This window comes from Apiospora kogelbergensis (assembly GCF_038363985.1).
Source record: "Apiospora kogelbergensis strain CBS 113332 chromosome Unknown utg000006l_segment0_segment0, whole genome shotgun sequence".
NCBI classification, from domain to species: Eukaryota; Fungi; Ascomycota; class Sordariomycetes; order Amphisphaeriales; family Apiosporaceae; genus Apiospora; species Apiospora kogelbergensis.
Window position 1 is genome coordinate 1195104 of NW_027117423.1, and position 13001 is coordinate 1208104.

The window sequence follows — 13001 nt, forward strand, 5'->3', positions numbered from 1 at the left end:
TCGCTGTCGAACCCCACGATTGACGATGTAAATTGCCGAAAACGTCCATTTTAGATAGCAAGGGTTTTTAGTAGTGTCGAGAGACACGGTAGATAAAACTATCCAGATGTTAAAATATATGAATACATAGACTAATGACTCATTGTATTTGCTTCATAGTCTCATATTGCTCCCCACGTATAGGCCGCCTTGACAATGCCTGCTTGCTATATGGCCGCTGGTGGAAGCGGCCCCGAGCCACTAGCTACATCACTGACGCTCTCGCGCGACAACGTGCGTCCCGTAGAAGGAAAGCTCCTCTCGGACGCGTCCAAATCCATCTTGTCGTAATCGGCCATCTCCTTGGCCTTCCTATGCACGCTGGAGGTCGAGCCGCCTTCGAGCGTCGTCTCGGAGCGCGCCAGCGCCGTCGGGTCGTCATCATGCATACTTGTGGCCATAGCCTCTCGAATGCTAGCCTCAATAGCATTGTCGACATGTGAAAAGGGGCTGTTGTTATCCTGCCCTTCTGCTTCTGCCCCTGCTTCCTCGCCAGCGGCTTTGCCACCACGGCCAGCGGGGGTGCCCGAAGTGCCGTCCATGTCCACGTCCAGATCTGCCGCCGCTGTAGTGGGTGCATCTTCAGCCCCGCCAGCGCCGCCGTCTTGGACAATGAGCTCCTCGACGGTCTTCCCAGATGATTCGGGCGCCCCAGCGGAGTAGCCAACAGCATCATCGATATCCATCTCATTCGCCGTTCCGACCGACCCGCCCTCTCCGAGGGGCGCGGGAGCCTTCCCTGCCACCTTGGCCGCGACTGCTGCCCCCTCTTCCCTCCCCCTATCCATACTCGCCCGCCGACTCCTCCCATCACCATCCTCACTTCCAGCGTCACTCCCACTCCAGTAGCTGCTCCCACTACTAGAATACCCTCCATCACTGCCACCATCCCCCTCCCGCGCCAGCCGCAACGTCTCCTCGAGCACCAAGAAATCCCGCTCGAGCACCTCGGCCCAGTTCTGCACGTTCCCCGTCTCCTTGATCTTCTTGCCCGCGTCGCGGGCCACCTTGGCCAGCTTGTCCGTCTCCTTGCGGAGGCCCTCGGTGGCCTTTGCGACGTCCGCCTCCTGCCTCGACAGCTGCGACGCGTTGGCGTGCAGCAGGGAGGCCCGCGACTGCAGCTCCGTGTCGAACAGGTTCGACATGGTGGCCACGAGAGCGTCGCGGGCCTCGGTCATGTGCAGGGTCGTCGTGGTGGAGGGGAGGTGGGCGTGTAGGGGCATGGCGGCGCGGGTATTCGTGTTGGTGGTGCTGGGTGGCCCTCCTCTTGTGGAGGCGGCCTGGCTATTGCTGCTTGGCGGCGCGCCAGGGTGCGACCGCGGCTGCTGCTGCTGCTGCTGCGGCGTGGCGGCAGAGGAAGTAGATGGGCCCGCCCGCGAAGAGGGCGAGGTGATATAGGAAGGGAAAGAAGGGGACGACAAGGCCGGGCTGGGAGGATGCCGGCAGTCGACGACGGCGACGGGATGCTGGTGGTGCCGGAGGCGGTCACGTTGGTGGCCATGGCCTGGGCCATGGACGTGCGGGGCGACAAGGGAGAGAGGGGCGAGGAAGTAGACTGAGAAGGGGCAGCATTCTCGGGCTCGGCGGAAGTGGGTTTAGACCCGGTTGCCATCGCCGCCGAGATGGATTTGGTCACTCCCGCCGGGCCCGGCTGCGGTGGTGCGGGGGCGGATGACGGACCAGCTGCAGACATATTCTCCTTTGATGACAAAACCAATCTGGCTGGTTCAGAGTATCGTGTTGCTCTAACTACTGAGTTTTTACTCGGATGGGATGCGAGGTGTTGATCATCTGAGATGTTAGCAGTTGGGCTGTTTCCTTGTTTGGAAGAGGGGTCAATATCTGAATTCTGACAGCCTGTGTCAGCTGTAGATTGCCAGCACCTATGAGAGTCGGTGAGCTCGTATATTCATCAAGCAGCTCAATGCAACCTGCACAAACTCGGGACTCTGGTTTCTTGCTATAAGGTAGTCGATGCGTCTCTCTGTATTTCTTTTGTCTGTCGTCACTCACATCTCGCTAAGTCATCTATTGAAACATTACAATACTCGCTTTACGTAGTCCAAGTCAAGTCCAAAAGCCCTTCCAAGACAATCTCAACGCCAGCCCAATGCCACGCCCACGCCATGCCATGCGGAAAGAACCTTTCAGCAGAAAAGGAGGACCTTGGGATCCGAAACCAAAACTCCAGACATCTCGATGCCATATGTGTGTAAAAGCAAAACCATGTTTCCCGCGTGTGCCGACTTTTGCCGCCCTTTAGACGGAACTATACAACTTCTATTTTAGCATAACATAAGCCAAAAAGGCTCCCTCCCCACTGGTGGTACACTATTAAGCCATGGGCGCCCATGGCTGCTTAGTCTTGCGCGAAATAACAACATGTTTGAAGCCCGCCACTTGCGGGGAGATGCATCAGATAAGTAAAAGCAGAAAGGTCTGGGACCTGGTATCGTAAATAAGCACCTAGCGCTTTGAATATCCCGGGTCGGCAGGAAAGGAGCCCGGTGCCAGTTGATTGGCTGTGCTCATGGGCGGCCTAAAACGCTGGCCTACTTCCGCTCCCGTTCCGTCTGAACGGCCCAGGATTATGATCGCCGTTGGGCGACAGCATGGCATTAGCCGCCGCATACGGGCCGCCATCTTGGCCCGACGTCATCGAGGAAATCGAATTCAGCGACGTTGTAGAACTGTTCATTGTCCCCGTGCGAGACAACTGTAGGCCGCCCATGGAAATCAACGCGTCGGCTCGCTCGAAGACGTTTCCAGAAAAGGCCCTGTCGAACGACGCACTCTGGGGCGTCGATGGTACTGTGGCCTGGACGGCCGGGCCCAATGCAGCGCTCTGGGGGTGACTGGCAGCTGCATCTGAGAAACAGACGAGCTGCTAGACGAGTGATTGGGCGAATAGTAATTATGCCCATCATGCAGGTAGCCAGCTGAGCGGAAAAGATACGCCCAAGGTGAAGATACAATGAGCTGTGTCGACTCCTTGATGCTCAGTTGCACCGGCCTCAGTCGGGTCCTGACGTCCATGGACAGGGAAACTTGGTCGATCGACATGCGCAACGTCTGCCCATATTCAGCCCATGCATCGATGAAGCTCTTGCAGTAACTCCAGAACAGTGGATCCGTTCGAACACCAGGTTCCTTCAGTTTAATGGATGAAAGACGGTTCTTGAGCAGATCCGTTTGCTGTATGCTATGACTGCATCTCGAGATCAGAATCTTCCAATAGTTCTGCACGTGTTCCGGTGCCCGTTGCGCCCTTGCATTGCGGAGGCCGAGGTTGAATTGCGTGTTGAAGTTGGGTAGAGTCCGCATAATCAGTTCCGTAGATTTTGATAGAGACAAGAATATCTTCTCGAAATGCCGTTCTTCCATGGTGACGTCGCCGGCAAACCGACCATCTGTGCTTGTGGACACAAAAGACTCGCCAGAACGAGGCGTTGCCGAAGTAATTGTTGCAGTCCGTCCTGTCCCATTGATGTAAGGTACCCCTACGTCTGTCGACACCCGAAGATTGCTTGGGTTGTGCGCGTAGTTGTTGGGCCGCGAACGAGGAGCCGAAGTCGGGGCAGGTCGATTCGCGGTTGGGGTCATTGAAGGCTCACGGGAATGCGGCTTGAGGGTATTGTTGGGCCCAAGCCCGCGCGGTTCAAAGCTCTTGGGATGACCCGAGAAACCGACCAAAGCCTCATTAGCAGTAACACGAAGCTCCATGATGCTGTTGAAGAGGCACATCATCATAGTGCGGATATACCTGGGATCCGCATTATCGACAATCATGTCCATGTTGTTAATCAAGAGCGAGCAGACGTGACTGTAGGCGTTGATAAGCGTCAAAACAGCTCGTTGGACGTTTTCGTTCTCCCGGCGCGCATAACCATCCTCGTTCATGGCATTCTCGTGCTTCGAAATTTCGTGCTCCAGTTCCAAGACATGAGATTCTGTATTAAAAAACACAATCTCGAGACTGGAGCGTTTCGGGGTACCATCGTTGGTAAGCCGTGTGAACAACTGTATCATCGGGTGAATCTGAAATATGGAGTAAAGTATGCCCTTGGCAGACTCGAGGATCGGGTCAAGAACCTTTGATTCCCGTCGCTGCTCAGGCAATACTGACAGGCGACGAACATAGTTGGGTCGTTGCAGGAGCGGTTCAGCAGGGCTGTTAGGACTGATTACTGATCCCATATTTGGATTGAGATTTCCCTGCATCGACGAGCCGTGACTCAATCCTCGATAATGGCTGAAGCGGTTATTTGCCTGCGTTTCGTCCAGTGTGCCCAACTCGTTGGCCCTTTTTAGAGACGAGGGCCATTCGCTTGTGCCGATCGGCCGGGCGCTCCGCCCTGTTGGCTTGCAACAATGTCTCACTGTTTGACCGAAGTCGCTCATTGGGGTTTCCGATAGTCAATGGCATGATACCGGGGCGGCGCACTGCTGTGTTCTGCTGAGACAGACCTCGAGCGTGTGACCGTGAGGGTATGGGTGGCGGCCGGGGCATATTGGGGGACCGAATCTCGACAGCATCGACACCATTGACCTTTATAGGGAAGCGTCCACTGACAACACGTTTCAAAGGACCCCGTGGTGTCTCGACGTTGTCGCTAGCCTCGTCGCCACCGTTCTCCAACTCAGCATTCCTTTCCGCATTCTCGTATATCTTCTGTCTCAAGAATCGCTTGATGTGTGCAGTCACTGTGACTTCGGTAACTTCGCTTTCCTTCAGAAAGCCTTCATTCGGTGGACTGCTTGCTTGCACCTGCAGCACCTCCCTTGGCGGAAATGAAATGTTGTTGCCGTCCAGCTTGAGGACTTGCAATGATACCATGTCGGCCAGACAAAGCGGCAGCTCCTCGATTTTGTTCTTCTGCACTGCCAACACTTTCAATGATGTTAACTTTGCAATGTCCGGCGGCAAGACTCGGATCTTGTTTCTACCAAGATCGAGAATCTCCAGCGACCTGAGGTCACAAAGCTGCGTGCAGTATTAGTTAAACATTCCCATCGTAATGATCTAAGACCAGGTGCTTACTGGCAACGGGAACTCCTTGATATAGTTGTTCCTGACATTGAGATACCGAAGAGATGTGCACTCCGAGAACCTCTGTGGGAAAGAAGACAATTTGTTATGGGAAAGTGCGAGTCTGTTCAGGCGACCGGATGACTCTTCTGTCAGCAGATACTCTTGACAATTGGGTAGCAATTGGTCAGCGGCACAAGCTCACCTTTCTAGTTCATTTTTGATGATGTCCACAACTTCTTCAGGCAACTCTTGAATGTTCTTCCGGCTCAAGTCAATCGTGACACCGGGCTTCAGTTCGTTGCTGACACCGCTGGCCTCGGCCGCTTGAGATTCGTTATGTTGCAAAGCATCCTTCATCGCCTCGCGAGCGAGGGTTATGACCTGGCCAGCAGACAGAGGCGCCGAGGCCGTCAGCCCTCCCGAGCCGTACGAGGTTGAACCATTTGGTGTATGGTATTGCGCGGGTATTGGCGGTGGAGGTGGCATGTTGGATAGGGAATTCTGCAGCCGACGGACGCCTTGGGCAGGGTTCGCGGGTAAGCCTCGAGAAGACGAAGACGAAGTTGAAGAATGTTGTGGGATAACGGCAGTTCCCATTCCCCCCATGCCCATCATCGAAGACATCTGCTAAGGGAGTTGGCGTCGTTCGCCAACTCGCACTATATTATTTGTCCTCTCCCTTTATCGCTATCGCAGATCAGACGATTTGATCGGAGGCTTGGAAGATTCGAAGTGTAGCGAAGGTGTCGTTCTTGTCGAGTCGACCGGGTATCTGACACGATAATCGGGAGATCAATTCTCAAGTTTCAGGCTGGTCTGTTGACTGCTGGGCCAGCTGCGTCTCGGGGGATTATGCCGAATGTGTTCAAGCCAATTGGGTTTGAGAATCGGGTGGGTTCAGCAAGTCGTCGAGGTCGTCATGGCAGGAATATGCCGTGGAGATGGCCCCTAGATGCAATGCGACCGGATGGCAGCAGGAAAGAAGAAGGTGCTGCTCGCCAAGAGGGGAGCTGACAATAAACTGTAGGTATACAGAAAACGAGTTTGGCCAGAGAAGCCACAAGCCGTCACTGTGTTTCGAGTACAAGGTTCAGCAGCCGGAGAGAAACAGGAACATGGGAAAAAAAGAATGTCGAAGTTTCGCTTTCAAGGGACAAATGTTTCTCGGCGACGAGGGCGCAAGAGGGCGGACAGTTGAAACACGGTCGGTCGAGGGTTCTGATAAAGGTTACAACGGGCGGCGACAATGGCGGATCCAGTGTCCAGTGCGACACCCTGGATTGGGTTGGGTTGCTGGTGGTGCAAGGTTGGGTGGGGAGGGATGACACCCCAGCCGGCGCTCTCTCTGTTCGGCTGGACAAGTACACAAATAAAGTGGTCGGGTTGGACCTGGACCGTTGGAGAGACGAGGTTTCGGCGTTTGGTGATGGGCAGCAATATCACAACACCACGGCAATCAATGTCAATCGCGAGGGGAGATTGACGAAAAGTATAGCGAATGGATGGACAGGGGGTGATCTGCAATCGCTCCTCGTGTTCTCTGGCAAAGGGGGCGGGTTTCTCTTTGTGTGTTGTCGCGTAAGTCGAGGGCCGTCTGACCAAAGAGAAGCGCGATCACATTTGTCAGTTGGCTGACTCTCTCTGTCTGCCTCCCCCACCAAGGACAAAGGCGGATGGGATAGGACCTTCCTTCACGCTCCAGTCTTCAGATCAACGTTGCCAGTCGTCGCTTGTCGATATCAGTGGCTGGGGACTGACCAGGCTGTGGTCGGTGAACCAAACCTTGTCGAATCCTCAAGTGGTGATTGATGGATGCCGTGCTCGGGCTGTCTTGGGACGATGCTTGCTTCGATTGTCTTGTCTCGTTGAACGGAGTAGGGGTTGACGTCTTCCGGCTTCTGAATGGTTGGTGTTGGTTGGTGGCTTGCTAGGCTTTGCTTATTGTTGTTAGTGTTTCTCTTTCTTGCTGTCCATCATGCCAAGCGCCCCAATTGCCATTCCTTTCGCCGCTACAAAACTACAAAATTTCGGTACCTGGCAGGCAAGCCGGCTGATGGCCCAATGCTAGCCCACTAAACTTTTAGGGGATTAGGGGCACCCAGCACCAGCGGCCGCCAGCACTGCGCCAGGCTGCCAGGCTGCCAGGTGCCAGGGGTCCCAAGACTTCGCTAGGCTTGCCATCCCTACGTGCAGCAACTGCAGACTGCACATACATGGACCAAAACAGGAGAGGTTAAGTGCAATGCAAGGCACGTTATCCCACGCGACAAACTGGAGACGACGATGCTATCGACAGCCTCGGAAATCTCTTGACTTGCATCATCACCAATGCTCACGTGCGGGTGGTTGAATCTCTTTGAAACACTTTCTGCAACCTCCCAAGATTTACTGGATGCGGTTGATTCTCCGTCAGGGTATACACAGCAGTTGAAAGAAGGCATGGGCCACTGACTGCTGACTGCACACCATCTCCTCCATCTGAAGTTGCCCAGCAGCCAGTCATTACTGAAGCAACATGCGAAAGAGCTCCACCAACAATTGGGCCTAATATCTGAGGATTCATGGATCTTGTTAGCTGTGCGACCATAGCTTCACCTACTGGCCCGACTTTGGAATTATTCCTTAACTTGATAGGGTTACACGCGAGGAGGCGGACAAAGGACGAGGCACGGGGAGAGTTTTAGCCAGGACCCCGACTGCCTGACCCATCTTGGGAGCCACCCTTTGAGGCTACTGTGAACGGCGTGGAATTGTGTAGCATTGTCTATCTGTCTGCGAGCTGTCAGTCGTGTCAGTCGTGTCAGTCACCGAAAAAAAAAGCTATTTGTTTCAATAGCCCCGACAGGAGTCGTTTGCTGGAGCCGCAGGTCGACTCGCAACACGACTTGGTGCTTGGCATCCCGTCTTTTTGCACGCTCACAAGGTTCATTGTTCGAGAAGGAACAAAAGAAGAATAAGGGGTTCACAAAGATAGCAATCGACATCGCACCAACTACCAGATTCGGTTCTTACCCCCAGTCAAGTCTAGATTCATCCTGGCCGTTGCTAGTGAGGACATCATCTTACGAGTTCCACTAGCGTCCCGTCCATCTCGATATGCACGGTAGGGTCGTGTCGCAGCAGGAAACAACTTCAATGGGACCTGGGGTACAATGAGCCAATAGGATCCTGCACCTAGCAACCCTCACGATGCCGCCCCTGAAGCGGTCAAACTCCTATGTCATTCGAGACTTGGAATTCACGCTTCGGTCGCAGTTCAACAAAACCGAATTCAGGCCACAACAGCGCGACATAATACAAGCTGCACTTGACCAGAAGGATGTCTTCGTTCAGGCGGCAACCTCCTTCGGGAAGAGTCTGTGCTTCCAGCTTCCCGCCGTGATCGACCAGGGCAGTAAGTCACACCCGTAACTCTCGTAACCCTCGTGCGATCCAATCACCAAACGTTGCCGACTAACCGAATGACCCAGTCACAATTGTGGTATCGCCCTTGCTGAGCTTGATGATGAATCAGGTGGAAGCACTGCGAGCTGCCGATATCAACGCCAGGTCGCTAAATAGCAATACCCCTATCCCGGAGAGGGACGAAATCTACAGAGACTTGAAGTCTGGGCATCCACGAATACGGTTGCTCTACGTAACGCCGGAATTATGTTCTCAGGATCGGTTCCGTGACCGCCTCAGGGTAGTCCATGAGCAAAAAGAGCTGGCCCGCGTTGCTATAGACGAGGCGCATTGCATCTCAGAATGGGGCCATGACTTTCGCAAGGACTTCAAGCTGCTGAAATGGTTTCGGGAGACATTTGCGGATGTGCCCATCATGTGCCTAACAGCCACGGCAAACACAGCGGTACGCAAGGACGTCTTGGCCATACTTGGGCTAGGAAAAGAGCCGGATCGACTCCGGAGCTTCACCATGACGGCGCACCGCCCAAATTTGCACCTCGAGATCAGGTACACGCAGGACCAGGACGATCACCGGATCGCCGACTTCACCAAGTGGATCCGTGGCGTCTACGCCCGTCGCGAGGCGGAAGCGCGCAAATCGCAGTTAGACATGGTCGGTGAGCGTGTGGACAACGTCCCGGGCATCATTTACACAATCTCGCGTGACGAATGCGAATCGCTCGCCTCCTCCTTGCGCACCGAGGGGCTGGGCGCGCAGCCTTTCCACGCAAAACTGACCAAGGACACCAAGCAGAAAACCCTCGCGAACTGGGTCTCCAACGTTCCCGGATACGACATCATCGTGGCCACGACAGCCTTCGGCATGGGCATCGACAAGATGAACGTGCGCTTCGTCTGCCACTGGCGCCTACCCAAGTCCTTCGAGGGCTACTACCAGGAAGCGGGACGAGCCGGCCGTGACGGCAACGCCGCATACTGCTTCTTGTATTACTCGCGCGAGGACCGCGACCGCGTCTCCAGTATGGTGATGCGCGACCGCGTCCAGGCGATGGGAAGCGGCGGCGGTGGTGGCGGCGGCGCGGCGGGGGCCTCCAACTTCGAGGCCCGCGTGAACAGCCTTCGCGCCCTCGCCGAGTACTGCGAGAACACCGACGCCTGCCGCCATCGCCTCATCTGTAAGTACTTTGGGGAGAGCCAGGTGCCCGAGTGCGACTACGCGTGTGACTATCACAAGGATGCTGCCGACCTGCGGAGGCGATTTGTGCGGGGGCTCGCCAGCGAGGAGTTCGTCTCGACGCAGAGGGACGAGGGGGCTTACGAGGTGAACTGGGATGACTGAGCGGCTGTCTCAGGTAGCTCGCAGTTGGTAATACTTGCTGTTCTTCCGGCATTTACTGAGTAGGTAGTAATACGAATCATGAACGAGCTTGGGTTGTGAAATGGAGGCATGAAGTGTCTCGGGCTACAACGGGTAATAGGTTACTACAGAGTCCGTCACACATACCCAATCTGGGATTGCTATGCCCTTGGGAAATAACTGGCTTTAGATACGAGGAAATGCATTTACGAGAAAGCTCGAGCTGGTAACTGGCGTTCTCAGAAGAGGATGACAGCCCATTAGTCTAAACACAGCTCATATCTTGATCCATGTCCCCAACCTCAGGCCACTCATGTGTACGTTTCAGTACTATACCCTACGCTTGATCGTTTACACGGTTTATTGCAGAATCTGTTTATACGTCTTTCATACGATATGTATGTCCATATGGCCGTCGAAGTGGTAGTTCAGTCATACAACTGTATTATCGATGCGCTTTCTGGTGGAGTGAATTCGGCTATACTCTTTGATCAAGACTAAAGGGGTAGTTTTACGTTCATGACTCCGGTCATGGCAATGTACACAATCAATAAATTCAGAAACTGGTACCCGCGTATGACGCTCTTCGATTTATATCTAGATACACCGGGAGTATACAAAATACCATCTCCCATCCATTGGTGTTGTATAAATACTGTCTGTCTCTTTACCATTACTCTATCGTACCAGAGCTGTTATCGCTATAGGACGGAAACTCTCCTGCAAGCCATAGGCCCAGAACGCCGCGCCAATCGGACCTGCACGTGTCCAGAACGACACCGTTGAGCCGAACGAGGCGGTCATCGATGAGAAAGACGCCGGCATTGTGGGCATCCTCAGTGCTGGGTTTGGGGTTGGACGAGACCAGAGCCGGGGCGGAGGGTGCGATCGCGTCGCTATTATTTCAACGTGACCAGCTCCTCGGCGCTGGTCGGGTGGATGGCGACGCACGAGTCAAAGTCCTTCTTGGTGGCGCCCATCTTCATGGCGACGCCGAATCCCTGCAGCATCTCGCCGCTGCCCTGGCCCATGATGTGCAGGCCCACCACCTTCTCCTCGGGCCCGGCGCAGATCAGCTTGTACTTGGTCGGCCCCTTGTTCTCGGGCTCCATCATGGCGTAGTACATGGCCGTAAAGCTGGTCTTGTAGATGGTCAAGTTCTCCTTGCCGTACTTCTCCTCAGCCTGGGGTTCCGTCAGGCCGATGGACCCGACCTCGGGGTGCGAGAAGACGACCGAGGGTACGTTGGAGTAGTCCAGGTGTGCGGTGCGGAACTGTTCGGGGCCGAACAGGCGCTCGGCGAGGCGACGACCGGCCGCGATGGCCACGGGCGTCAGCTCGGCCTTGCCGCAGACGTCACCCAGGGCGTAGACGTTCTCGACGTTGGTGTTCTGGTAGTCGTCGGCGACGATGTGTCCCTTCTCATCCGTCTTGACGCCGGCCTTGTCGAGGCCAAGGTCCTGAGTCGCGGGGGTGCGTCCGATGGCCCAGATCAAGTGGTCGACGCCCTCGAGCTTGCCCTCGCCGTTGCTGTCCGTGTAAGTGATGGCCAGCTTGCCCGTAGCGGGGTCCTTCTCGACCTTGGACTGCTTCGAGTCCTTGTGTAGGTGCACGCCCAGGCGCTCGTACTCGTTGGTCACGCCCTCCTGGATCATGGGGTCGAAGGTGCGCAGGAAGGTCTGGTGTCGAATGAACAGATGCGTCTCGGTGCCTAGAGCGTTGAACATGCCGGCGAACTCGACGGCGATGTAGCCCGCGCCGACCAGCACCACCTTCTTGGGAAGGTTCTCAATGTCGAAGAAACCGTCGCTGTTAATACCGAGATCGGAACCGGGAATATCGGAGGGGAACGCCGTGGGGTTGCCGCCGACGGCCACGAGAATCTTCTTCGCCCGCACATTCTCCTTGGTGCCGTCTTCCATGGTGACCTCGACCTCGTTCTTGCTGATCAGCTTCGCCCAGCCACGCACGTATTCCACCTTGTCGTTGTTCAGGTTTCTTTCGTAGATTCCGTTGAGGCGCTTGATGTATGCATCTCGCTTGTGCTTGAAACCGGTGAAATCGAAGGGCTTGGTCTCTTCCAGGCTGAATCCGTAGGCTTTGGCGTCGTGCATCATCTCGGCGAGCATGGCGGCGTTGAAAGTCACCTTCTTGGGAACACAACTGTATACGAAGCCGTGCGGGTTAGCCGTCTGTCACTTGGGCCGAACTCCGTTCATACATAGTATTGTCCAGAGTCTCGGAGAGAGGGGACGTAACATACCCGACATTCACACAGGTACCGCCTAGCCGGCCACCCTCAATGATCATGGCCTTGGTACCGAACTTGCCGGCGGCCATGCGCGCCGAAGCCAAACCACCGCTACCACCGCCGATGACCAGGTAGTCGGTCTCCTTGGATATGGGCGCCATGATGCGGGATGTGGAGGAAAACTGCCTTGAGAGGGAGGATATTCGTAGTGATGCCGTCCTAGTACTCGCCAGTGAGATTCTGCTGAAAACCCCGTATGCTTGCATTGACCCCTTTTCTATACGCAGGATCGTAAAAGCTCGGCGCAAACCTGAGGCTTTTGTATGCGAAGTTCACAATGTAGGAGCTCGCCGAGGTGGTGGGGCAAAGAGAAGGAGGGGATGACGTGACTGTGACTGACGTCTTTATAGGTGGAAAGCTACAAAGAAGGGGGCTTGACTATGTAAGCAGTGGTCTCGCGAATAGGCGTATTGGCTGGAACGGGGAACTCTTGATCTCTAATACAATGAATCACGATAGCTTGTCATGCTTTGACTAATCCAAGAGCATGCATGGATAGAATAGTGAATTTTCCAGAAGCTGGACCACTAATCGCTTGCCCCGCATCACTCAATTGCTCAGCAGTGCTGCATGTCGGATATGGAATCATCCTTTGGCAGTGCGGCGCATGTCCGCTTCTCCCGCACTTCCGCGTTCGATGTTGGCGGCCTGGTCTCCATTACGCGACAGTCCTAGTAGAGCAAGCGCAGTTGGGTGACTGACGATGTGGTATTAGCGACAGGATGACCTCGGGATGATTCCAAATGTTGGGCGCGGGCTAGAAAGAAAACAAGGGTTCCATATGGAGTGCCAGGCGGCGCAAGGCGGGTTCAACTGAACCAATTCTCTCCCCCGCCCCCCCCCCACCAACATTC

General features: G+C 55.0%; 5 protein-coding genes across 5 annotated transcripts; 1 reads left to right on the forward strand and 4 right to left on the reverse strand.

The window, feature by feature from the left end:
• Positions 1-206: 206 nt before the first annotated feature.
• On the reverse strand, positions 207-1732 carry PG998_009212 (uncharacterized protein; the record flags this gene model as incomplete). Its single annotated transcript, XM_066876028.1, has 2 exons — positions 207-1505; positions 1529-1732. 2 exons carry the CDS (start codon positions 1730-1732, stop codon positions 207-209), a joined length of 1503 nt encoding a protein of 500 aa, XP_066728184.1.
• An 846-nt stretch (positions 1733-2578) lies between these two features.
• PG998_009213 (uncharacterized protein) lies at positions 2579-4236 on the reverse strand (the record flags this gene model as incomplete). Its single annotated transcript, XM_066876029.1, has 2 exons — positions 2579-2923; positions 3013-4236. The coding sequence occupies 2 exons, from the start codon at positions 4234-4236 to the stop codon at positions 2579-2581; spliced, it is 1569 nt and encodes a 522-aa protein (XP_066728185.1).
• A 64-nt stretch (positions 4237-4300) lies between these two features.
• PG998_009214 (uncharacterized protein) lies at positions 4301-5557 on the reverse strand (the record flags this gene model as incomplete). Its single annotated transcript, XM_066876030.1, has 3 exons — positions 4301-5023; positions 5081-5192; positions 5274-5557. The coding sequence occupies 3 exons, from the start codon at positions 5555-5557 to the stop codon at positions 4301-4303; spliced, it is 1119 nt and encodes a 372-aa protein (XP_066728186.1).
• A 2703-nt stretch (positions 5558-8260) lies between these two features.
• On the forward strand, positions 8261-9818 carry PG998_009215 (uncharacterized protein; the record flags this gene model as incomplete). Its single annotated transcript, XM_066876031.1, has 2 exons — positions 8261-8465; positions 8542-9818. 2 exons carry the CDS (start codon positions 8261-8263, stop codon positions 9816-9818), a joined length of 1482 nt encoding a protein of 493 aa, XP_066728187.1.
• A 917-nt stretch (positions 9819-10735) lies between these two features.
• Positions 10736-12353, reverse strand: PG998_009216 (uncharacterized protein; the record flags this gene model as incomplete). The annotated part of the gene is made up of 2 exons (XM_066876032.1): positions 10736-11999; positions 12058-12353. 2 exons carry the CDS (start codon positions 12351-12353, stop codon positions 10736-10738), a joined length of 1560 nt encoding a protein of 519 aa, XP_066728188.1.
• Positions 12354-13001: the final 648 nt, after the last annotated feature.